Source organism: Gallus gallus, chromosome 1 (genome assembly GCF_016699485.2).
Source record: "Gallus gallus isolate bGalGal1 chromosome 1, bGalGal1.mat.broiler.GRCg7b, whole genome shotgun sequence".
NCBI classification, from domain to species: Eukaryota; Metazoa; Chordata; class Aves; order Galliformes; family Phasianidae; genus Gallus; species Gallus gallus.
In genome coordinates, this window is record NC_052532.1 from 112,100,854 (window position 1) to 112,127,660 (window position 26,807).

A 26,807-nucleotide genomic window follows, 5' to 3' on the forward strand; every position below is an offset into this window, starting at 1 on the left:
CTGGCCGGGCAGTGGCTGTGCTCTCCCTCCTGCTCACAGGAATGCCATTAGCTGCATTCTGCCTCTGGGAAGTTGGCATTTTTTTTTCTCACGAGCTATCATTTAATGGCAGGAAAATCCTCGATATCAGAGGGAGATTAGTGGAGATGGAAGAACATGTCCGTCCCCTAAAGCTCCAAAAGCAGAACAGGGATTGCAGGCAATCCAAACCGGTGCTTTCTCTCCCTGCCAACCCACCATAAAAAAATTAAGCCCAGAACTGAACTGCTGCTATTCAAACAGCATTACGGAAAGCCATTACTCCGCTGCCCATTAGATAATGGCTGAGGAGGCGGGGGCAGAGGGCGCAGCCTAAACATGATTATATTTGAGGACAAGCACAGGCTTATGGCTGCAGTTAATTGAGCTTTTCAAATAGGATGCCAATAAGCTTTGCTCCTAAAGGACGAGGAGATGACAGCAGCTCTGGGAAAAGTGACTGCAAACACAGGGAGCTTGTGTGGTGGGTATGGCCCTCAAAATAATGAGCACTGCACTGTCTAAATTTAGACAGTTTTGCTCCTGCTGCCACAGCTGCTGCGTGGAAATCACAAGGACGGGTCCAGTATGGGGAGACTCTGCATTCGGGACGTGAATTGCTTTTTAAAGCCTTTTCTGACAGAATGATGATGGTCTCTGTGGAGAGAAGGAGCTGAATGAGCGAGTTATCTCAGCCCTCCATGCCTCAGGTAATTGCACTCACCGTGTCAAAGGGAAAATGGCTCTACGCTTTATTTCTAAGTGAATTATTCTGCTTCTTTTCTTTTTTCTCCCCCTTAGGAAATGGAATACCTGATGAATTTATGCTCGAGGCAGCAGGAAAGCTTCGCTCCAGCAGCCACATTTGGGGGCGATGGAGGCAGGATGTGCCTGTTGCGATGTCAGCAGCCCCAACCCCGACGGCGGTGCTGCAGAAGCTGCCTCCAGCAGGGCTCAGCCCTGTGCTACCCACTCGCACGAGTCTGCCTGCGGTCCCCTCTCAACCACAGCGCTGAGAAGATGCCTCGGCACAGGCACAGTGGGGAGGCTGTCGGGGGGCACTGAGGTCACCTTTTCTGGGAAATACCCATCTGTGGGCAGCCAGCTGGCTGGGGAGCTTCACTCTGCAGGCACCTCGGGGAGAAGGTTGCGGGAACACTGAGCTCTTCTGCCAGCCCCCGCAACTCCAGCTTCGTGTTCTGATCGCCCCTGGGGCCAAAATGAGATGGCAACGTGAGAAAGTGGTTCAGTGGGAAGAAGTTGCAGTCCTCTTATGTAGAAAAGCTGAAATTCTAAGCGGCAGATAAAAGAAACTTGTGTTTGGGTTTTATTAAAAAAAAAAAAAAACCAAACCCATCCCAGGCTTTAAACCACACCTTGACATTTGTCAGTGTGACTCAGGGCTGATGAGTGCTCGAGGCTGGGAGTGCTGCAGATGCTTAGCACTGGGTGGGCTTTCTGGCCTCTCGTTCCCTCCAGCAGCCTCTGACAATGTCCACACTTCACTGCTGGGTGCACACAGCACCCTCCAAGCCCTGGAATCTCCCTGGCAGAGCATTATAGACCAAAGCACTGCCCATTACTAGGCCTCACATTCACTGTGATGGCCTGGGCTTCCACATTGCAGGTCCTTGCACCCCTGCTTGCATTCCCACATCAGCAGTGGATGCTGCCCAGGCATGAGCTGTCACAGTGAAACTGATCTAGGTGAAAAATAAGTTTTTTTCACTTCTGAACTGGTCTTAACAGGGACAATTTCTCCATCTGCATATGAGGCTGCCTCCCATTGAAGTTACAAGAGCTCTGGGAAACATCAGCCCAGTTATGTGCCAGCACATCCCAGAAAATCCTGGATGCTGCCAGAACAGCAGATTTTCCTATCGTCCTTCTGCACCAGGAGGGCCAAGAAGCAAAGCCTGTGAAACAGCAGGAGGAGAGGGTCAGGGTGGGTACCAGCTCTCAGACCTGGGTCTAAGAGCCCAGTCCTGCACCACAGCCAAACCTTGCAGCACGAGCAGAGACCTGAAAGTGCAGAGCCAGCAGCACAAGTGTCATCTGAAAGGGAACAAAACACTCTAGGTTTAACTTTGGGGTCGAATGGCTGCTGGTGAAACCTGAACTGGGGCTGAGCCACCTCATCTTCCTCCAGCTCTCACTTCTGCCTTCAAGCAGTTGCTGTTCGCATGTCCCACCAGCAGACATGGGGTCACTTCTGTCCAGTGGAACAAGCCCAGAGCTGCCTTGTCCTGCTCACCTTCTCACACTGTGCTTTCCATAGGCTGCTGGCAAAGGCTACTTTCATTTCCTTGTTATCTGATGGAAATGCGGCACAGTTCCCTCGCAGCTGATGAGTCAGTCAATAGAGTCGCTTCCACAGCCATGCAAATATCTTTTGAAATGGCCTCTCTACAGCAAACCAACAGCATGTCATAGGTTGTTCAAGCCAACAGCCCTGCCAGGTCTCACCAGACAGGTTATTTGCCTCCTGGTCATTCACATCCCCCATCGGCAGGACAGGAACTGCACCACCTTCTCCTCCTGGCACAGAATAGATACTTCAAAAACATAACGATCAGAAAGTTTAGAGCAGTTTATTCTTACAGATGATCTGGAAGATTCATTAAATGAACTTACTGTGCTTTCACAAGCACATAATCAAGATGGAAATGCATTTATTCACTGAATAGTCAGGCCCACATCAACGACTTTGCTGAAAACACAGCAGGAGAGCCTATTAAAGGCTGTTTGTTGTGCCTGAGCCCTCCCTCCAGCTAACAGGTTTCAACACAAGCAGCTATGCACATGCCTTCCACCCCTCCTAGCAAAGGGGCCAGGCAGGAGGAAGCTCTGTGTGTACAATCACCAGGAAAGCATGGGCCCTGCCCAAGGGACAAACAAACTCGGGCAACCCAAATGTGCCCAAATGTGAGAAGAGGCACAACGGCCACCAAGCCAACAGTGACGAAGGAAGCAATGCCGGTGCAACGAGTGCTGCACTCTTGGATGAGATCAGTGCCAGGTCTCCAGCCTAGCAACTGGCAAAAAGACAGCTCAACTCCCACGAGCTCAACAGCAGCAAAGCTGCAGCTTGTCAATCACTTCACCCTTTCTAGGTTGAACCAAACTACCCACTGAGGCTGTGAACGTTGCATCGAGTTTGCTTGATCCTGATAAGAGTGGGGAGAAACTGTGCTAGCAATGGCTGCGCTCTAGCAACAAGTGTGTGACAACAAGTTGCTTGAGCTAGCATGCCTGGTTTGAGTTATAACTGAGAACATATGCTGTGTGTGTATAGTGGGAAGCAGAAAACAAATGAGGTAAACACATGTACAAGGCAGGGGAAGGTTGGGGTTGCAGAACAACCTCAACAGTGCTCAAGCTGAGCTGTAGGAAAGGTGAAGGAGGGCTAAACATGCAGCATTAAAAATAAATCACACTGGGGCTCTGCAAGACATGTCAGCTCTCAAAAAAAAAAAAAAAAGTTCTACCCAGAATATCTTACTATGGCTCTTAGTTCCTTTTGATTTCGTCAGAGCTTTCACACTTCTCCTCCAAGAAGCTGTGTTGGTGATGCACATTCAGCATGTGCAGGTGTGGGATGGGGAAGTAGCACTGTTTCTAATTACACAGGGCTGTGCCTACCTTCACCCTCACGCCCCACAGTGTCCAAAAAGAAGAATGGCAGATTGAAGGACGACCAAAGGCCACCAAAAGCCATTATCTTCTTGCCTCAGCTTCTATGGCACAGATGGGTGGAGGAAACAGTAGGGGACAGACACGTTTGCAGGATCAGTTGTGACAGGACAAGGGGATGTGGTTTCAAACTCAAAGAAGGGAGATTTAGATTGGAAATAAGGAAGAACATTTTTTGCAGATGGGGCAATGGCACAGGTTGCCCAGAGAGGTGGTGAATGCCCTGTCCGTGGAGACATCCAAAGTCAGGCTGGACGGGGCTCTGAGCAACCTGATGTAGCTGCAGGCATCCCTGTTCATTGCAGGGGAGTTGGACTAGATGGCCTTTAAGGGTCCCTTCCAACTCAATTCTATGATTCTAGGGGGGAACATGCTCCTTTTCCTGGCTTGTCACCTTGGACCACCTCATACCACACATCTACGAAAGCCATTTAATCAATCTCTCATGTTGCCACACATCTCCTAAGCTCATTGTTTGTCCCCTTGCCCACCTGGCAGGTGGCAGCACACCTTTCCTGCTCACCTCTGGCATGTCCCCAGTGCACAGCTCCAGCCACACATCCCTCCACCCTGCAGGGCACCCAAAACACTTCCTCACCCTTCTTGCTACGCAGCGAGCACTGCCAGCAGCTGCCTGGGTGCATCTGGGAACAGCACTCTGCACACAGTGCTGTCAGAGCAATGGGCTCACGAGCGTGGGATAGGAAAGTGGGGGAGGAAATCTATCTGCGCTGCCTGCAGGCCTCCATCTGAAGGGCTGAGGCATCCCCTAGATCATGCCCGCTGTGCAAGGCACAGCAGGGTCAGCCTATGTCTACAGGGCGTTGTCTGAAGCCCCAGCTGACAGCTTTTGGGGCCTAGTTCAACCTAAGTGCCATCCAGACATTACGCCTCAAGCTGCCCAGGGCTCTGTGTTCCAGAGTAAACTGCAGGGCCAGGCTGTCCGTCAGAGCTGGGTTGCTTTCCTGGAACAGCTGTAGGGGTTTGTGAGTGCTCGCCTGGGCAGCAGCAGGCCTGAGGTTTTGCTTTCTGCTGTGTGGGGGGAGGCAAACCCACACACAGCCCATGAAGGAGTGCCCTGACAGCAGATGCTGCATGCTGGCGTGGATCAGAAGAGGACTGTCACCCCCTCCTGTCCAAACCATGACACTGTGCTGCACAGATCACAAATGAGGCCAGGAGGCCTCCACGTGGCAGAAACACACTGAGAAAGCAGTTCTGCAAACACATCTGGGGGGAGAGGTGGGAGAGGTGGGGAGGAAGCACTGCCTTCTGCTTCCTGTTCAGCTTCTGCATTTTGTACCGAACCATCCCGTGGATAAAATGCAGAAGTCTCGGGAGCAGAGAGCAGATGGCAAGAAAAGCTCCCCATGCACCAAGAGCCCTTGCAGCCAGCCCTTGGCTGCACGCACATCCCCAGGGCCCCTGACAAACACACAAGCAGATAAAAAAAATCAAAGCCCACAGGCTTTGGGCACCAGTGGGGCAGAAGGTCAAAGCTGTGCACTGTAAATGTTATCCAGTTTGGGTTCTCACATCCCTTGGGTCGCTCTTGGGCAGGTGGGAAGAGCCCAGCAGTGATGGGAAGGGTCAGTGGCCTCAGGATTCCCCGGTGTCAGCGGGCACTGCCATCATGGTGGGGCTGCGGTCGGCCTGCGTGTGGTGTAGGAGACAGCAAGGTCAGCAGGAACCCGGATCCAGAGGAGTAAGTGGCTGCTTCTGAGCAAATCCAGCATGACCAAGGAAGCTTAGCCAGAGCCTGGAAGAGCACTGACTATCAAATTGAAAATTAACAGGTAATTAGTCTCTAATGTGAGCTAATCGCGTCTAGGGGAGGAATTAATTAAATGGGGGAATTAAATCACCAAGAATGCGCAGAGTGACCGGTTGTGATGGGATTTGGTTAATGAGCTGGTAATTGCATCGGCTGCGTTTCCCTCTCCTTTGGACACAAGAGAGGGAGAGCGGGGGATTAATGCAGCTCCTGCCAGGATACACTCTGAGATGCCTGCGCCTTACGCTGGGCCTCAGGACCTGGCCTTGGCAAATCCTGACCGAGTGGAAAGCAAAAGCCAAAATGGTGGGAGAGAAGGAAGTTTCCTTTACCTTAAGGGGCACACAGGGTGATGACGCCCTCAAATCAGTGCCAAGCAGCAACAAATGATGAACAAGAGGCAAAGTCCGGTGCCAGCCCAAACACTCTCCAGCAAAGAGGTGGGGTGAGAGGTGAGTGTCACTCACACTCTCCATCTTGTATGAGGTGCTTGGTGCAAGAAAAGCCTCGTTTTGCTTGGGATTTCAGCTACATCTGAGGCACTGCTTGCTCCCAAGCCATGGGCGGGGGGTTGAGGCACTCCCCACGGCCCTTAATGTAACCCCATCTGCAAGGCTCCGGGTCACGCCAGCTCATTTCTGTCAAATTAGCTGGCACAGTGTTTATGTCAACATCATACTTGTCTGACAGCTCTGTGCCAGCTGCAGGAAAAGCAACGCGATCCAGCCTTGCAGAAAAGCAGAGCCACGTGGATAGACACCACCTGACTGCCGTACAGCCTGCCAGCATAAATATAACTTCTCAGAAACACTCGAACACGTCTCAACAAGCAGAGCGAGCCAGGGCTGGGTCAGCACTTTGCACCACAGGGCTGTAGTCCTCGCGGTCCGGCCCGAAGAGCCCTAAATTTGGATTTGCTGTACCTCCAAACCAATGCCTGAGCTCACCTTTCAGTTCTGACATCCCTTTCCTCTGTGTGCCAAACCCCACAGCAACTCTCCTGGGTGGAAAAACCCCAAGCACTCCAGGGCAGTGACTAACTTGTGGCACCTTATGATGGGATGACTTATAATGGGAGAGGCTCTGAAAGTGAAATAAGGCCGAATCCGGGTGGAACTGAGGAAAGCAGTTCAGTTACCTAACTAATGCGGCGCTGTGTTTTTCCACATGTGAACAGAGTCCAAGGGAGGCACACCAGAGGCTTATGGCTCTCAGTAAGAGAAATTCACTCTCGCTGAATCGCAAATGAATCTCCCAGTGCTAGGATTTTCCCTGACGCCGCATTTGCTTTCCTGTGATAACACAATCTGAAGGCTCTGAGAAATTCTGCTGCTTGTGCCCGACTGATAACAACAAGAAAGAAGCAAAACAAGAAAGCTGCCAGTCTGTGCTCACGAGTTCACGTTACGGAACAAAATATTCCCTCCTGGAACACGCTGGGTCTTATGCAGATTCAACTTCTTTGGGTGACGCAAATGCTGTAGAAACAACTGTGAGTCATAGAATAAAATCACATAATTCCCCCAAGCCAAGTGAGGACAAAACTCAGCCCACACAGCTCTGAATTCCCACTTTCTTGGTAGGAATAACTTTGCTTATCTTCCCTTTCTAAACGATACCCCCACCCCAGCTCTTATGGCAAGTCTTGAGCTTCCTATCGTTCCAGCCTATGGCCTACGTGTAAATATTGGTACTGATACTGTAAATATCAAAGTCCTGCCCCGGTATCCGCAGGGTGTAATGTAAAGCCTGCTGTGCACTCATTAGGCCTAGCTTTGCTAATGAAGTCTGTATGAGAAATCTGGAAGACATTCTCCCAGGCAGTCTGCGCTTTTATTTTTCATTGAGAGTTTGTTTATAGCCAATCAGAGCCGGGCCTGGATATGTTATAAATGAAATGCAGCAGCACACAAGGAGCACTTAGCGCCTTAAGTCTTTAGAATGCCTCTTTATTTCCCAACACAGCTGAATACATCATTGCACCACCAGATTTCCCATACGCCAAATGGGGCACAGCCTTGCACAAACAGCCCTGCCGTTCGTAAACAAAGCCCGCAGACTTGATGTGGAGGCGGTATAAATCATAATGGCTTTACAGCTGTCATTTTGCATCGGCAGCTGCTGAGCTTTCCACTCTGAAACCTTCAGAGCATGTCATTATTGGGGTGGGAGGAGCTGCACGTAATAAACAAGATGTGATGCAGCTGCAGCATGTGTGAGAATATTGTTTTCTTTATTTTTGGTATACTTGATTTTCCTTCTCCCTGACTTGACAGCATCTACACATGAGAGCTGAGTGACTCTGCTGGAAATACAGGTTGTAATGTTTGCATGGTAATACACCATGAGCTTGATTTAAACATAGAGCAAATATGAGCTGTGTGTGTCTTTTTTGAGTACAAACTGCATCTCTTTAGGGTCAAGTTTGGAGTATGCAGTGATGTACCTCTGGCTTTAAATGCTGCAAAGCTTCTTCAAGTGGGTGCGAGGGTTGCAATCCATCTGTGCATTGTCACTGCCTGCCGACTGACGTATGTAGGACATACAAGTGCCTGGTTAAGACACGCACAAGCTACTGCGCACTGAAGCCATTAACATAGCAAAGCAGAAGCATACCCTGAGCGTGGCATTCGTAATTCAGAAAGAGCGAGCTGTGCCATGACCTACCCCAGCTTTAACCCACTCCTGCCCTGCAAGGCGGCAGCTTCAGCCCCGCTGCACCCACATGACAGCCTTGTGTTGCACCAGCCCTCCTCCTCCTCCTCACACTTCAACATCTTCCAAGTTACCCCCGGTAACTGAATGAATTGGCCCAATCTAGCTGAAGAGCCCTCATGCCCATTTTACGTTTTTCTCTCTGACAGGAACATTTATGTACGTAAGGCATGTTTTCCACTTCCGTTGTTTAAACGCAGTAAATTGAGTCTGCTTTTAATAGTTGTTTCTTTTTTCCTGAAAGACCTACCAGATCCCTGCCAGAGGATACATCATCTGCGTGTCACTCAATTAACACAGAGGAACGATTTATTCATCCCCTTTAAAACTCCTCCATCATCGAATTAAATGTAGCACAAATGTTTGAGAACTGCTGGGAAGAAAATATGTCTCTATTAAAGCACCAGGGCTCCTGTCTTTTTGATTAAGGAAAAGCAATTTTGTACTTCTGAGACCTCCCACGCCATATTCTTAGGAGAGATGAGAAAGGCCTAGCTGACGTTCCTCATTTGGAAGAAAAAGAAACACTTCAGCGCTCCCTTATATCTCATAAGGTAACCAAAAGAAATGACTGGGTTTTCTGCTTTCCTACCAGCTTGGATCCACTGCTAAGTCTGGAAAACTCAGTGCTGTTGCTTGGGACGTATGCGTCCTTGTGAAAGGATAAGTAAACATCCCTAAACAAGGGAAGGGACATCGTTCCAACCATCCCAGCATACTCGCTTGTAGTGCTGGATGTGGGCTTAAACTGGCGGCACAGCAGTGACTGCAACTTGCAGGAATCGATCCTCCAAACGCCTTTATTCATCTAACTTAGACCGTCATGAATGCACTGCCATGGGCTTTGTGGAAGGGCTGGCCTTTCTTTTCCACTAAGAAAACAACTGAATGGAGATTTATACAAATGTGGTGGGTTTGGTTTTTTTTTTTGGCAAATTGCTTACACACCTTTGCAGCCCAAATATTTGGTTCTTTACCTGCAAATAGAAAAGACAATCAAATCTGAAGCTGACAGCCCTGGAAGGTCACTGGAGCATTCTGCCCCTGGTACCCTGTTTTAGCCATGCACATCAAAGGCTGCAATGCAAACACCAGTGCATTCCAGGTCACCGGCTGATTTTATGACCTCACATCTCCCACCCTCCTTAACTCACTGCCAAAGCCACAGTTTTGTGCCTCAGCTGCAGGAGAGGAGGGGTGCTGGGTTTGTAAACTAGCAGGGCCGGCACTGCCAGGACTGACTCCAGTGCTGACCGCATTGCTCTGCAGAGGGCATTTGTTACTCCTCCGGTCAGTCACCAGACCGTAGTGTGCACAGTGTCACAGCTGTCAGGCTGCATATTTTAAATGGCTGTATTTTTGCCAAGTCAGAGCACATTCACAAACTGAGAGATCATCTCAGGACAAAGCTTGACCAGGAAAAAGCCTGTTTCTATTTTGGCACAGCAGCTCGGAGGGAGAAGGTTCAGATCGCAGGGTTCTCACAGCTGGATTCTGTGGGTGGAGGAGGTTTAAAACACAGATAATCCTGGAATTTCCTACAGCAAAGCATGCAACACCACTTGCTTATATTTATGTCCCCCAGCCATTAATTTCACCAGCTGAGGTCTGGAGCACCCCCGACTACGGTTTGCCAATCGCCCTCTCAGAGCCTACAGGTGATGCCTTCCAGGAGATCAGAGGAAAGGCAGAGTTAGCAGAGTACTATGCAGAGTCCTCCCTAAGCAGCTCTCTTATTAGCATCAATTAGCATGAATTATGGAGTTAAGCCCCATACTCTCATGAGCAATCCTATGTATTTGTACAGCACTTGCAATAAGACACTGCTCCATCGGATGCTACACGAGGCTGCAGAGCACCAGCATTTTCCTGAGTGCCACACAGATTTCCTGATGCCTCACAGCTCCTTGCTAGAGGCACTGTAACACCACTAGGACTGTCCCAATTGGGGAGAGGTAAGTAAACGATGGAAACTCGGCATACCCATGGTAAGATGGGACAGGGGGAAAGATGGCCTGGAAGAGTTTAGGCAGGAGCCTTGTGGTTGTTAAAACTGGGAACAAGGTAAGGGAGACAGTGAAGCAGATGAAAGAAGCCTGGACGCTGGGACTTGTGTAGCTCTGTGCATGCTGAAGCCTCAAGTTTCCTGTGACCTTACTTCATTCCATCAAATACACAGGAACACGAGCAGCCCATAATACACATGACACATGATCATACACAAAAACATGAATGCTGGAACAGATGAAAGGTTGTTTTTGAACACATTAAAGCCTTGTCCAAGGCAAACTGCATTATCCCCAGTTACAGAGACTAGGAAACTCCCTGACACTCTCCAAGTTCCAAAACCAATAGTGTGTGTGCTGTACAAACCCTCTCCCATGTGCAAGCTGTAGAAGACCAAAAACTTAGCTCACAGAGCAGCAGCTGAACAAAACACTACTGTGGCCCTGGGTGGGATGGGGGGGATTTCTCTACAGAGGAGCAGGTGCTGCCCAAGCCAAGTGCCCAGAAGGAAAATGCTTCCCAGTCCTCCTGCACACACAGCTTGCCTTTAAGTTTCTGCAAATACCTTTACCAACAGGCCTGTCCATACAAGTAAGCACAGGTCTGTATCTAGGACTTATACTGAGTTGCACAGAGTGAGGGTTTCTAGCTCTTGAAGAACGGCATCTTCAATCAAAACAGCACAGTCACAAAACACCTGGCTTTTTGAACTGGATGAAGAGGTATTGGGTTAAATTAACAATCTCACTGTTCCCTTATTCCCCATCTGCTTCTCTTCCAGTTTGATATCTAAAAAAAGCAAGCTACCTGATATACTTGAGCAGTCACTGGTCAAGTCACTGGTGACACACTATATAGGAACAGAAATCAAACCCACCTACATCTTCATTTTAGATGCTGTTGTTTTCTCTTCCATACTCAGTCCAGATCAGCACTTCAAAGACCTCTCTGTGATTTCAGCAGAACAGTGAGATGGCAGGAGCTTTCCACTGGGAGAAAAGAGGGGCAAAAAAAAAAAAAAAGGACCATCTGCTCAAGACCTCCGAGGGCAGCAATAAAGGTTAAATCGAGCAGGATGGAAGGTGTCATCCCATATCCAGATGCCTTCTCTTCTCCTCATATGAGGGAACACCAATCTGACCTTCAGGAGGAACAGGGATGATGGGTAACACCAGGCACCACAAGTTAAATGGCTAAATCACCCCTGTGCCAGGAAGGAAACCCAGACTGTTCTGAAGTGAGAAAGTGTCATGGTTCCTCCCCCATCCTTAAAGCAGGAAGAGCCCAAGCTTTAATCCTATTCCTGCTTTGCTACTGACACCAGCGAACAAGGCCTTACTGCAGCAAGGTTGAGCTGCCCTGTTTTTCAGGACAAGTTCCCCCCTCTGTGGCAGACTCAGTAGAAGCCTCATCTACAGTAGCAAATAACAGTGGTACTACCAATCATCTGCTGCCTTCAAGGCTTAAAAAATGCTGTCCCTTACTTAACTCAGCCCTATGAGCAACGGTGGAAGGACTGGTCGCAGCTGCCCCATGGGAACATGAAAGCAGAAACGGTGCTTCCAGAGGTGCTATGCTCAGCTTCCTTCACGGGTGGCATCAGGAGGAAAACTTCCTTTCAAGAAAACAGCAGCAAAGGTACACCAAGAGCTAGGATGCTTTGGAAATGGTGCCTGGCCTGTCTCCTCCATGCTTGGAAAGTCATTTGCTAGAGGATTAACCAAGATAGTATAACACTAGCTAAGGCCTGACCAGAATCAGCTCTGTATAGCACACAAAAACACAACATGTAGTTTAAAAGTCTTCTTTTGTTCTCAAAAACCCAACAGCAATTTTTTGACAGCAGCTTGGGGCTATAACCTGGCTGTTCTTTATAACCCGTTTGCTGAACACGTTGGCTGCTGAGGCCGTGCTTTCATATATCGGTGGCAACTTTGCAAAATGAACATACAAAATCAAACGAAATGGTTATAGAGCTGGTCAGAAAGTCTTCAGCCAAACTGTTTCCTGGCTGTTAAAAAGCATTGGTTCTCGGGGAAAAAAAAAACAACATTTGTAAGACATCACCACTGTGAAAAGTGGCTCAGAACTGCCAAAATGTCAACCAATGGCATTCTTTACAAACAGTATATTTTGAGAATTGGATTTAGAAAGGAAAGCCATTTAAATGTGATTTCTTAATAAAGTGAGAAGCATTAAAGAGAGCCTGAAGTTATCAAACAACCCAAAGATGCCACTTGTTTAGATCGTATGCTTTGTACTGGTATGGGAGAAAAATGTTCAAGTTGAAAGATCCCTCAAGAAAAGGAAAACTACATCCAACCCAGGTCTAACTTAAAAAAATACAGCATGCTCCGATAAAGAAAATTAAACCTATCACACATACATAAACTCCCTTCTTCCTCATTTTGGAGGTTATTCAGTCATTGCATTCTGGTATTTTTATAATACTAAAAATATTACATCTCCTGAACTGCTAAGTCATATGCTTAGTTCATAAAGCTGCTTCTGAGGACTGTGTACAAACTTTATAGCCTTATCCATTACAGTTCTACCAGCTACTGCTCTGGGCTAAAAGAGCTCTAGGGCCTTCAGGAGCTGTTTAAATAACCTGAAGTAATAATCTTGCAGAGAAAAACCTTGAGCAGCAATCGTCCTGTAACTCAGAACCTATTACTTACAAGGTCCTGCCCGAGCAGCCCTGCCAACTCCTCATTCGGAGGCATGGATTAGCCACCCAGAAGAGCAGAGCAGCTACGGCCTGTACCCAAAAGAAGCCCTTCACAACTGTGGAAGAGCCTTTTTGGGGCAGCATGATGTACAGAAGAAATAGGCCTCTGGGAGCAGGAACTTGAAGGATAACAACGGTATAAAGTTTCTGACTTCTGAGGAAGTAGGTCTGAAAATATTCAAACCACAATGAGGTTGCAAATGGTGGCTAAGAGTTCAGGATAAAAAGGGCTTTTCCTGGTTCAGAAGGATGAGGGCAGATCTTTGGGTCTCAGACGGAGGTAGAGGTTTTTGAGCTTAGTAGGAAGACTGAAGGAAAACAGTGCATTTAAGACAGCAGGACAAGTGGCACAAATATGCAGCAATAAATAGCTCGTGGTCCCTGACTTCATGGTTAGCAACATAACAGCCCATCTAAAGCTGGTGGAGGTAAGAGCTAGCACAGAATTAATCCTTCATCACAAAGCATCAGGTGATTGATAGCAGAAAAAAAACACTCAACAACCAGGGGAGCCAGAAGATTCTACGCCACACAGAAATACAGATCTCCAATTAAATCATCCACATGGAAACGCGTTCCTCAGCTCTAAGCACATTCTATGGTATCTGTGTAATTATTAACAACTTTTCATCTACTCTCCTCTTAGAGGAGATGATGTGTTTCCCTTCAGTCCAGTGCCAGTAGCTGAAGGAACTGAACATGAAGTTGGGGGTGAACCTGCATATGGTACCCACAGCCTTGTCCACAAGCAGTCACAATCCTGTAGCATGGCCCATGCCAGAAAATTTAGCAGCGCTGCAGAGTACAACTCATTAAGTGCTACAAGTCATGGGAGTGCTGTCTTGTACTGCAGTATTTACTGTGAAATCTGCCTCCATGTATGGGAACTGCTGAATCACGGCCTGAGCCTCTGATTGACCACCTGAGGCGGGCGCTGAGTCAGCTGCAGGGGCACAAGTGAACACAATTTCACCTCAGTGACCGGAAGGAGTGGAGCCTGGCTGCCCCCCTCCTAGGCCCCATTTAAGGGTTGACTCCCAAGGATCTCTATCTGGAGATCATTCCTCTTGGAGCCATTCTGCGAGCCCAGGACATGGGTAAGATCTTTACTTCATTTCTCCTTTGTAATGCGATAATCTCTCTAGTCCAATACCTGTATACCTGTTTGCCATACACTCCATTTCACAAGCGGTTCCTGCCACACACATCTCAAGTTCATGATTATCTCCTTTCAGAACCACTCAGAGCTTTACAGCAAGGGACCTATCATCTCAAGCAAGGCTGCACCACCCTGGTGTTAAACTGAAGACCAGACCAGCAGCAGGCACCTCCTAAAACCTTAAAGATCACATAAAACTTGTCTTGCATGGAGAACTTTGATTCCCAGGAAGCCGCTACTAAAGAAATAACTACACTTTGAAGGAAAGAGCTATAGCTGCAGCCTGCTAGTTCCCATGCTAAGGCAGAGTGCCCCATGCTGCTCCCAGTTCCCCAGGTTACTATGAAGGGAAGTTGCTGTTTGCACAAGAGCACCGTGGGGTCATTCTCAGAAGAGAGCAATGACATTTGGGGCTTCTGGGTTCTATTTCTGACTGCAGCGCTGGCCTCTTGCTAGGCTGCTTCGGGTCTGTTTCCTGCTAACAATGACCTCCTTTTCTCAAAGCATGCTGAAACATGTGAGAAGCAGCACAGAACACCAGCAGCTGGGTGGGGCTATCATTTATCCCTGTGAAGCAGGCACATACCGGAGTCCCTTTGGGAATTACTCCATTTCGTCCATAAAGTATGTTGCAATTCCACAGCAGTCTAATTAGCAGATTTCTCAGCTGTTAAACAGAGAGGGAGGAAAGGATGTATCCTTTGTGAATGAAGGTGGAAGACTCAAGCAACCTTTCAACTACACATTCCCATTATACTCTTAGACTTGCGCAATTGAAGGCCTAAGTATATACAGCTGTTTCTACCAGAGAATCCTTATCTTCTTCATACACAAAAATAAAGAGAGCTGGAAAAGATCAATAAGTACTCTCTTTCCATGAGCTAGTCTCTCCTTAGAAGTGATTTGCACTCATTCAGAGAACATTTCCCATGACTTGAATCTCATCTCTGACTAAGCTTAGCACACAGGTGGTACTTTGATCACAACTGTTTGCCCACACAGTTTCTGGCCATTCCTTCTTTGTAAATAGCCCTTCCTAAACGTCTGGTTCCCTTACTTCATAAGAAATGCTTTCAATCAGGTGAACAACTGAGATGCCAAGTATCATGAGAAGCACTGTATAGAGAGCAAGAAGAATTTGCAAACAAAAAGGAGATAGAAAACAAAGTAAGGAATAGCAATTGAACTAGAAATAAAATAACTAAGAAATGCTGTCAGAAATCAATTTTTCTTATTGTAGCATCACAAAAAATACAGCAAAGAGTCCCACGCTCTCTGAGTTGAAATTAGAAGTCCCAGCTAAGCTGGCAGATGAGAGGGGATGGGCTGCTGCAGTCCATGCCTGGAGAAGTTCACATCTTACATTGTTCAGATGAACAAGACACAAGAACAGTTGCAGCATGATGATGTGATTGACCCCAGGTAACCAAGGATCAGCTGTGCAGCTCAAAAAAGTTGTCAGCTGCCTTGGGCCTTCGTCTAACCTTTATTCTCACTGCTCTCTCCTGAGGTTTATCACTACTACTTCTGCCCCACTGAGACACCTACTCAAGGAAATCAGATGAGCCCCCTCACTCCTGAAAAAGCTCTGATACTCAGATATAACACTTGCAGTTTCTGTACTGAATATATTCAGTGTATGAATACGAATTACAGAATGCCAACAGATTGTACTTAAGCCTTCCCTAAGAAATCAGTATCCCCGGCCCTTTGCTTGTACAGAACAGCAAGGAGAACAAAGTTTTCATTCATACCACATTCGTTGCCACTGTCACTGTACCGAAACCGGTATGAGTTATTAATCAGATTCAGCCCGGTGTACTCTGTGCTCTGAACGCGCTGTTTGAACATCTGAACAATGTAATTCATTTAGCAGCAATATTTCTCTGCTAACAAATTCAGATGATACACGTGGTAAACCTCCACTGAAATGGCAGGATTAATAGCGGATCTGTTCTTGGCAAAACGCGAAGTTTAGAGCAGGATTTCAATTGCTTATTTGCAGAGGAACAGTGCCTCTTACAATTAAGTACACGATACAATTTCCTTCCAACCTTATCCTAAACAGATCGCCAAGGCTTACAGAGATCCATACCGCTGACAGAGTTTCCGCACCTTCCCTAAATAACATTAAGAACGAACCAACGTTCTCTCTTCAGAACTACCAGATTCTGGTAGATGAAGTAAACGAAGTGGACAAAGCCTGCCATCGTTCAGACTTTTCCTGACCTCGGCTCTGCTCCAGGTCTGCCTTGTGAACAGTCAGCAAGTTACTCCAGCTAGAATCACAGAACGGTTAGAAGAGACTCCACAACGATCAAAGCCAGCTCCAGGCTCCACAAAGGACCACTCAAGATTCAAACCCTACATTTGAGATCGCTCTCCAAACACTCCTTGAACTCCAGCTCTTGAGGCTATGCCCGCCACCCTCTGGTGAAGAACCTTTCCCAAACACCCTCCACTCTGACCCTCCTGCTGCAGCTCCATGCCATTCCTTTGGTCTTATCATCGGTCACCAGAGATCAGTGCCTGCCCCTCCACTCCCACGTAGTGGCTCCTTATTTCATAACATTTCTGCAGACTTTTTACAATGTCTTTCTTGAGGACTACTTACATGAGTGCTTACATATGAGCAGCGCTGTGGATGATGCTCGCTTCAACAAAAGCAAACAACTAGGAGGCTGGTAGAGCCAGAGATCCGATATGTTTCCCGACAGGTGTTTCATGCATTACTTTGTCATCTCTATAGCCTTGGCAACCTTTCCCTCAGAAATAATTCAGTTACAATTGTCCTGTGAGTTGACTCGCGTGATCATACAACAGGTTCACTCAAGTGGACAAGCTTACAACGGAATAGCAGAACTACAGCCTTCTCATTTGTTCTCCTCCTCCAAAGGATGAGCTAACACTCAAGCTTTGTAATTCAAAACTGCAGTAAATAGCCACAGGTTATTTTTATGAACACACTGACCAATATGAGCAACAGCAAACACTGCACTTGATGGGAAGATTCACAAACTCAGCAGGCTACAGACACACAATTTTAATGAGGTATACAGTGCAACTTTTGCTGGCCATGAGATCCTCAGCTGTATACTGCTTGAGTCTTTCCTGTACATAGTTGTCGCCTATTTCTCACACTAGCACCTAATGAAACTAATCCTCTAGTCCTCAAAAAGTCCTCTACTAACCCCTCTGCTCTCCCACTTTATAAAGCTCCACAGTATGACATTAGACTAAACCCACCTTCTCCACAACTACAGAAACCTCACTCAAGGATGCTCAGATGAGTAACTCTCACAATTTAATTTCACAGCTCCCCTCTACTTAAACTCCACCACCAATCCTCTTTTCCAGTTATCACACGAAAGCATCAAAACTACAGGGCCTACTACACCAAGAACTAGTAATGCACACTTTCCCACCTCTGTGGGAAGATGTTCCAAGCTTATCAGCATCCTAACACTCATACCTGCCATTTCCCAAATGTCTAGTTTCAGCCTCATACCGCTTGAGGGGAATTGCTTTCTTCACTTCTAGACTTGTATTGAACTTTTGAATAGTTCTGTCAAAAACAGGAAACTTCAGTTCTTACACATCAGACTTCCCCCTACTTTACAGAAACCATTACCACTAATTTGTATGTTCCATGGTCCAGAGCATTGCTTATGCATGTCTGGCCTAAAGGCTGCTCTGCTCCACTGTGCTCTTCAGTCACCCAAATGAATTCTGCCATGCCTGTACTGCCTGCAGTAACCTTCACTTTGAACAAGCCTCAACCTCAGTGAACACAAACCTCTATGCTGGAGGCTCAACTTGCAAGCCCTATGCATCATCTCCAACTACACTATGCTTCAATCAATCATGTCCCAACTATGGTATGAAATTCCTATGACTAATAATAAAACAAGGGGAGAAATAACTGCCAGGTTAGAGCTTTTGGAAGGCAAGTGCATGCTGCACATCCAGGGACATAGCATGACAACACAAAGCCCTGCAGGATGAAGTTGGTAATTAGTGCAAGCCTAAAGCAGGTAAATTTAGTGTGGTCCACACTCAGTGTGTTCAAAACAGCGAGCCACAAGGAAGCAATGCAGGTAAACATAGCTATCTCCTCCACAGTACTCCAATACTTCAAAGCACATATGCTCTACTGAGCGGTAGAGGTTTCACAAGGCAAGGAAGACTTGCAGATGGGCATTTATGGAAACAGGACTACAGGTACACATCACACCTTTACTAATTGAGGGACCAGTCTTCAACCCACACCATGGATCTGTAGCAGATTTACTTTCACTCTCTTCTTTCTCAGCAGCAACCCACTTAAGTCATTTCAGTATAGCATTTAGAATTGTTTCTACAGTAGATGAATACAAACTTGAACAAGTGAATCTATTCCTTTCACTGCCTCCCCCTGGTTATCTATCCCAGCACCCAAGCTCACTCCAGCCTATCCATAGCTCATAATGCTACGCTTTAATTTTCTTAAGCTAAGGCAGAACTACAAGCACAGGTCTGGTTCTGCTATCTTATAAGGGCAGTGACTCTGTGGAGGAAGGATGGACAATCTACCACCCTCCAACTGTGACCCAGTACATACTGCAGCTTTCCCACACAACTGCACTCTTATTCTCAAACAAGGCTACCAAACAACCAGCAACAGGTGACACCCTCAACAAGCTATCTCCACTAAGATGCAGCAAAACCACAAGATGACATCTGAATTCCTAAGGCTGAAGAACTGAAGCCTGTAGAACTGAAGCCTGTGTATGAACTTCAATCAAATTTCATTCATTACAGCTGAACTTGTTAACCCCCTAAGGGAGGGGGAGGAAATCTGATCTGTCCTACACCCACTTCAACTTTAGAAGACTCAAACAAGAACCCAACACTGCTAGGTACAGATAATTCTATGCTTACTACCACAGCAGTAACGCTGGGTTCAGCTCCCATTTGATAAGCACGCTGATGTGTACCACACTATATTCACCTGCTTCCAGATTTGCATGTGGATGAGACTGCTCGAGCTACATCTCATAAACCAGAAGAGTGACGCTTCACAAATGAATAGACTATGCAGTTCAACTTTTTTATTTTAATAAAATCAAGAATATGCACAGCACATGCAGTGCTAGCATCTAAACTAATACAATAAGCAATTCTAAACCTACAGTGACTTGAAATTCAATTTTCACATTCAGCAAGTTTAAATCCATTCTTGCATATTGTTTTGAATCCTTGTAACTGAACTGAAAGTATTGCTGGCTGATAAAACTTGCTAAAATGCACAAGTCACTGATTACGCCAATACAACAAAGATAACCACATGTTTGAGGATTGCAATGTGCCAGACATTCACTGAAAAAAAAAACACACAACTAAACAAAACTCACGCAACAAACATCTGAGAATCTGGACACTTCACATCAGTGTTTCGAAGTGTTTCATTAATATCTTAAGACAAGTGTATCAAAACCTTGGCATGTTTAATTTTAAGTTGCCAATTTTTGTTTTACTATCAGAAAGTTATGGCTATACTGCCAATGCCGGGTCTGCTTAATTTGACTTAAGAGTTTAATATGACTTAAACATTAAAAGCTCACACTACCCCGAAATATATAATTTCACGCATACGGTGACATTCAACATTCAAGTGCCAGTGTTTTTGTACTGTCTTTTGGTCAAGTTTCTTTAAACTTTCAAAGAATCACTTTTAGGCTTACAAAAATAAATATTTGTCAAAAATGTTCAATAAATATTACACAAAACTAGCAGCAAAAAGTATCTAGAAATCTGTCGTGTGCAAATAGTTTTCTTCCCAGCTATCATTCCCATGGTCCCAAATAAGTTTTAGAATCTATTTCCTTCTCCTTAAACAAGCTGCGTTCAATCTCCAAGAGACAAAATAAGATTGGAAGTTAAAGACACGCACACAAGACATATATAAAATTCTCTGAATGTGCAATAAAAGAAGTATTTTGTAAAAAGTTATGGGCAAAATGTACAAGGGCCTAAACCTAGACTTGAAATAGCACCATAACAAATGACCTCAATACTGTCAAGTGCACCTACTTAATAAAAGTTTTAGAACAAGGCACAATACACTTGAAAAAATCTATTGCACTTTAGGAGATTTTTGCCTCTTTCCTACGCCACTGTAGATTAGAGTTGTTAACTGCTCTGGCCACAAAGTTAGCACAGAAATTCCAAGTGGCTTAGGCGTTTTTCTGGTGGACAATACTTATCTTTGGCCAGATTTAGCATAAACAGACTATAAATACAATGGAAACCTATGCAACTAAAACTGACTAAAACTGCACTTTAATAGCAGAATTGAAACCTTGTGCAGTTTATGTACATTTCCAACCTCTGTGATCTCAGGTTTGTTTGTTACTCTTCTGGAGCCATTTTACAAAGTCTACAGTAAGCCAGTTTAACATCTCCACGCAGCTTGAACAGAGTAATGTGAATCTGCATTAAAATAAAGCCTGCTGCATAATTCTTCCTGTTCATACCCTCTTGACCAAAAAACATCAACACTAGCATGCGTTATTAGACCAAAAATTCAGTCAGGCCCTTAAGGAGGACCAATCACTGCCATGGTCAGCCATTCTACCATTTCAATTTCATATGGCAGGCATTTTTAAAAAGTCTAAATAGATGAATTCTCCTAAAAACTATTTCAAGTTATCAGACCTTTAAACGTTCCCTGTAATATTCTGCCCACGTTTGGCTAGCTCACATTAATGATCTGCCTAAATATTGAAAAAGGAATTGCTGTATTTACTTGCATTAACTTCAAAAACAGTGCTTTTAATGTATGCATGTATCCATACATCATCTCATCATGACTGGAATGGCTTATTAAAGGCTATCAGGTTCTAAGTACCTATCCAGGATAGAGTGAGCAAATCAGAACTTTAACTTAGTACAGTTTTGCCACATTAGAAACTAATTGCATTGATATGCTTCAAGATGTTTTTATTTTTCAAATCTGCAGATACCAAAAGCCCTAATGCAGGCTACCGCATAAGTTTTTCTTTGTAATATTATGGATGAATCAGTGATTCCTGTTTAAGTTGTATCACACCTGTGTGCCAAGGTTTGATTTTAGCCCAAGTTCAGTAATTTTTATTTTGTCTAAACAATTGATATCTTGAGCATTACTGAGCCAACAGGACATCAAAATAAAAAGTTGTCTAAAGTTAAAGGCACAGTACATTAACAAACAAATGATCCTCAGTCACAAAATTATAAATGCAGTTTCTGGGTGGGGATGGGTGGGAGGGGAGTTAATCCTGACTACAGCAATAGAGTCTTCAAAACCACCTTCGAGATAGGGCTACTTCTTCCTTTGTTTCCATCTTGTGACCTTGAGCTCCCTTAAAAAAAATTTCAGTGGAGAATCACAGCTGGTAATGTACTGCGAGTTCTTGAAGCTACACAAGGTATAGTCTGGCTAAGTTACATGTGGTTTCCATATTAGCTTGTTTGGTAGGTTATCTGCTGCAAGCAGATTCAGTTGCCCCACCAGTCAACCCCCTGGGAGTTATAGTTTCCTCCATATCCATCACTGTTGTAGAAGCCTCCATAACCACCACCTATGAAAGGCAAGAGAAAGCGATGCTTAATTAACCTGCTAGAGGTAACTTGCACCTTCACAACAGAAAACAGCCCAGGACACAAACAAGATAGCTACTGTCCATTAAAAGAAACCCACCCCGAAAGCTCTGCTACATGTAAACGAAACCAAAAAGACAGGCTGCATCAAACAGATACACCTAACTTGCGCCAGTACAGACCCAGTAAGGATGCTGAACTTTACACAAAAGGTACCAGATGACCTCTAACATTTTCTGCAATTACCTGTTTGACTTCCAGAAGTACTATCATACCAAGTATTACAAGTCTTGTTTTGTAGCTGCCAGTCATGCCTGCCTTCTTTTTCTTACCTCCAAATCCTCTGCTGCCACTTCCTCCGGTACGGCCGCTGGCTGGTCGACTGCTGCTGAAGCTGCTGCTGCCAGCACCACTACTTGTTCGGTAGTCTCTGGCACCAAATCCTCCAGTGAACCTACTACTTAATAAAAGGAATAAAAGCACTTTAGTCAGTGATATTTTAAGCACTGCAAGCTCAAGCACAAAGTTTCTTCAACTCAACTGTCAGTGCAAATGATTATTTCCGTGCTCTTTTTAATGAGTACCCCCAATGCTATCTAGAAAGGACAGTCGATGTAGTAAAGAAAAATTTACCATCTGTGTTCAACTTGTCATGTTACATTAAGAATTACTATCAGGATCTGCTAAGATTTGATTCAGTACAACCTCTGTTCCATAGGGTTTCTAAGTGATAGTTTCAGTGATTCATTTAAGCCTTTTTTTTTTTCATTGTAGAAGAGGACAACCACCTTCTAAGCATGTTTCTGATGAAAAACAACTGAAATTCACAAGGTCTAATCACATTGGCTAAACTGAAAGAAAAGGTGATGGTCCCCTGTCCCCATTATTTTAAAGCCATTAATGTAGTTTGCTCCAATTTATGGGAGATGTTTCAGCTTTCTGTAGCAAAAGTATTTCACAAGTGTTCTTACATTTGCACATTACCTTATACGTTTTTAATGTTAATAGATAAGCATTATCATCTCCTTAGCCTCTCAACAGGTGCTCAAGCACAACTATGGCTCACAGTTAAGAGCTTCTCTCAAGTGTTTAAATGCTTTCAGTGAGTTGTAGAGCTACTTCTGCTAGCAGCTGTTAGCAGTATCTAGTTGTTAGCTTAGAAGGAAAAAATTACTGTACAGAACAGGCATTAAGCTGTCCTCTTCAGCCAAGGGTTACACCAGTGTGCACTAGCTTGTGCTCCTCAAAAATCAACTACTTTTTAGATAGACCTGCCCCTCACAAGTCATTAACACACACCGTTAGCCAAAGTTCTCGTATCATTACCTCTTAGATCGCCCACGGCTGCCACCTCCTTTGTGATGCTGTTCGTAAGCCATGTTTTCCAGCCAAGATGGAACTTCTTGCTTAGCCTCAACAAGAAGATCAAGTAAATCCTTGGTGATGTTTATATTTCTCTCATTGAAGAATGAGGTGGCAAGACCTGAGGTACACATGGAATTTTAGCCCCACGTTAAGCAGATAAACTACAGCACTTAATACCATTCCATATTCCACTTGTGACTGTGACAAGCACATCATATTCTCAAGCTTGACTATGAAGAGTATCAGAATTACCTAACATAAACTTCATTTTTCCACCCTAGCCACACACACAAATCTCCTACTTACTGACACACATTGAAGACATATCTTACGTATGCTATTAAATGAAGATTTGATATTAAAAAAGCTGGCTGAAAAGAACTGGTTACTTTCTACACTGGCTAGACCACAGTGAAAGATCATATATTGCTGAAGCATTGCATGATTTGACAGATAAAGCATCAGAACACTCGATGCCACCTGACTTCACAAGCATTAGTTTTCAGTGGCGCTTCCTTTGCCTGCATTTTAACAGTAACATAACTGAAGTACAATAGAATTCTAAATATGCTGAGATTTCATGTAGTTACGTAAGCACAAGAAAGAGTACTGCAAGAAAACTGTTCAGAGACCATACAACCCATCCTTCCTCAGGAAAGAATACATGTGATCCTCTAGAAATATTCTCACAGCAGAAAGTTAGTACAGGCTTCAGACAAGCTTTTCTTACCACAATGGTAAGTATTCTACATCTTTATATTCCCTTTTGTAGTTATTTTTGAAACTCAGGAATCTGCAGGAACAAAAATAGAACCCTCTGGAACCAAGCTAAAAACAGAGTGCTGGAATGTAGCTTAGACTTCAGTTTCAGCTATTAAGTCCTCTCTACTCATTTTTCCAATTGTAAGTAAGAGCAAAACACCTCCAGAATTCCAATGAAAAAAAGCTGCACTCCATACTGCAGCCTCCTAGCTATACTGTCTTGGCATAGAAAGCACAAGGGCTCCTTTCAAGTCCTGCAACTTGCTATTTATCCAATACCACTACACCCAGAAAAATCAGGCACTACATGTCTATACTTACCAAGGTTTCCTACACGGCCTGTACGACCAATACGGTGCACGTATTCTTCAATGTCACTCGGCAAGTCAAAGTTTATGACATGCTTTACATTTGATATATCCAGTCCTCTTGCTGCTACCTAGTAGTTAGAAGAGTAAAGAAATCATCTCTGGGCTGAGTTCATTGAGATAATAAGCCTACTGACTCAAACTTCAGAAATTGGACTTACTGCCGTGGCTACAAGAATTGGGCTCTTGCCCGAACGGAACTGATGGAGTGCTTCCTCTCTGTCTCTTTGAGAACGATCTCCATGTATACTCGTACAGGCATATCCTTCATGGTAGAGAAAGTCCTCTAGAGCATCTGCTCCCTTTTTAGTTTCCACAAACACGAGAGTCAAGGAATCCTTGCCTAAGAATAAATGAACCACAAGTTTACAAGAGAAAAGCTGTACAGACAATTACATCATAGTCTGGAAGAAGGCAGCTTTAGTTCTCTGCTTCCTATTACTCTAAACTGAAGATCAGCTTTCTTATTTTGTATTACTGAAAGTTTTCATCAACACAGAACCACCATTCAGCCAATGCAAGACATTCACTGCATGCTGCGGAAACACAAAGAGCTACTACTTTCTTCCACCAACCTACTCAATCCAAGTTCTCATTATTTTGAGCTGTCAGATTTGCCTCCTCTTAAATTGCATTATTCACTTATCTGAAATTTACCTGTGGCATTTAGCAGGTCGAGCAGAAATGATCGTTTGTCCAACTCTTCCACCCAGACTACTTTCTGTGTGATATTCTCAGATGTAGAACCTACTCTGCCAACAGCCAGGAAGATATATTCATCAAGGAAGTCACGAGCAAGCATCTAAAGGAAAGGCAAGATATCAGCATTTTTCACCCTTCCAGAGATAGGATTAGAGTAAGCATTAAGGTATTTCAACTTTCATGAAGTACCTGGATTTCCTTGGGGAAAGTAGCACTGAACATCATGGTATGACGAACCCCCTTTGGCGGCATTGTATCTTGTTCAACAATTCGTCTAATCTGAGGTTCGAAACCCATGTCAAGCATTCTATCAGCTTCATCAAGCACTAGGTATCTAAAGTAATAACAAGAGATCTTTTCAGATGGTTTTAGAGATGCAACTCACTACACACAATGGACTACATTTCTCAACCAGACGTTTATAGCTTGAATGCTAGATGTCAATGTTCATCATCTCTAGATTTCAAAAGGGATTCAGTTTCATGTCAGCAACTCATTAGGTTAGGGACAGAATCACTTCACTTACTTGCAAAAATCCAGTCCAATCTTTCCCCTCTCCATCATATCAACCAGTCGACCTGGAGTTGCTACAAGCAAGTGACATCCACGTTCCAAGTCACGGATCTGCTGCCCAATGTCTGCACCACCATACACAACACAGGGACGAACTCTGGAACGGTATGCAAACTACAAAACAAGCAAGTTAGTGCTGAGAACTATACGTGAGCTGTTCTATTCTAATGAACTTCTAGACATACCTTCCTGGCCTCCTCATAGATCTGCACAGCGAGTTCTCTAGTTGGAGCCAAGACCAGTGAGATTGGATATTGCTTACGGCGTCCATACCTTCCATTCTCCTAAAATAGGAAGAAAAATCCCCAGATACAAGGCAAATTAAAATACTGCCTGCTGTCACTGAGCTTCTCTTCACAAGAAAGCAAACAGCTGAGCATCAACTTGTTTTAGATACTGCATCTGACTCTGCCCTGCTGCAGTGCCCAAGATTAAACTTTTGGTTAATATGTTAACAGCAGCGTAACTGCAGCACAAGCTTGTCCTCTAAAACCTGTATCAACACCTACAACTAAGAGTAAGCTTATCTATGGAAAACAAGACACATACTGCCTCATCTTAAAATCTACTATGTAAACACGTCATGTCCAACCAAACATTTTGTTCATTAGCAAGGAACTACTCATGAAGATCATTCAACAAAATCTTGTTTCTCTCCTTCAATAAAGGAAAAAGGAACAAGCTGCTCCATGCCCAAGAAAAGGCTCCAGAAAGGTGAGAAACTCCCCTCACCTACCCAAAATAATGACGATACGCTTGAGCTCAACTACTGCATTCAGTAGCACACATCAGCATATGAAGCAAATACACACACTGGACTCAGCTTCTTCAGGACTAGGTAATAAAATACTTGCCTTCATAGCTCTCAAGGCATCACCAGGTCCATCTGCATAGATCTGGCTCAATATTGGTAGAAGAAATGCAGCAGTTTTCCCAGACCCTAATGGATACAATTTAGTATTATTAGTTATTTTTAAAGCTATCATACTGTTATCTACTGGACATAGTCCTGTATCATAAACATTCCTAGTATTATTTGTGCTAGATATACAGATACTGCACAAGCCATTGGTGTGTATTTTTCAGCCAGAAAAGTTGTCTACAGAAGACTATCAATCAATGAGCACTGTAACACTCTGAAGTGATTTAGGGCATTAACAACTCTCTAAGGACAAAGTAACACACATGCCTGACATATGCAAAGCAATGGCAAGACTAAGCTCATAATTTCCAAGAGGTACTCCAATACATTCTGAACAGTAAGTTTATTGCCTTAAGGAAACCTTCCCCACAGCTTCAAGAATGCAAGAATCTATTCTC

General features: G+C 44.8%; 2 protein-coding genes across 6 annotated transcripts in view; both read right to left on the reverse strand.

Moving 5' to 3' along the window:
* NYX (nyctalopin) overlaps nucleotides 1–21,640 on the reverse strand; it is a 28,197-nt gene extending 6,557 nt beyond the window's left edge. For all 4 annotated transcript variants that reach the window (XM_416770.7, XM_015301703.3, XM_015301694.3 and 1 more), the window contains exon 1: nucleotides 1–21,640. The gene's annotated coding sequence lies outside the window, so the exon portion shown is untranslated.
* Nucleotides 19,173–26,807, reverse strand: part of DDX3X (DEAD-box helicase 3, X-linked) — a 17,441-nt gene continuing 9,806 nt past the window's right edge. Inside the window, exons 8-17 of one of the 2 annotated variants that reach the window (NM_001030800.2) lie at nucleotides 26,342–26,427; nucleotides 25,673–25,771; nucleotides 25,441–25,601; nucleotides 25,104–25,248; nucleotides 24,870–25,014; nucleotides 24,374–24,555; nucleotides 24,166–24,283; nucleotides 23,044–23,200; nucleotides 22,050–22,174; nucleotides 19,173–21,698 (exon numbers count right to left, since the gene is read on the reverse strand). In NM_001030800.2, the coding sequence (NP_001025971.1) occupies nucleotides 21,616–21,698; nucleotides 22,050–22,174; nucleotides 23,044–23,200; nucleotides 24,166–24,283; nucleotides 24,374–24,555; nucleotides 24,870–25,014; nucleotides 25,104–25,248; nucleotides 25,441–25,601; nucleotides 25,673–25,771; nucleotides 26,342–26,427 (1,301 nt within the window). In that variant the 3' untranslated portion in view covers nucleotides 19,173–21,615. Of the gene's footprint in view, nucleotides 21,699–22,049; nucleotides 22,178–23,043; nucleotides 23,201–24,165; nucleotides 24,284–24,373; nucleotides 24,556–24,869; nucleotides 25,015–25,103; nucleotides 25,249–25,440; nucleotides 25,602–25,672; nucleotides 25,772–26,341; nucleotides 26,428–26,807 lie in introns of both variants that reach the window. The other variant, XM_015301535.4, reaches the window with a different exon arrangement.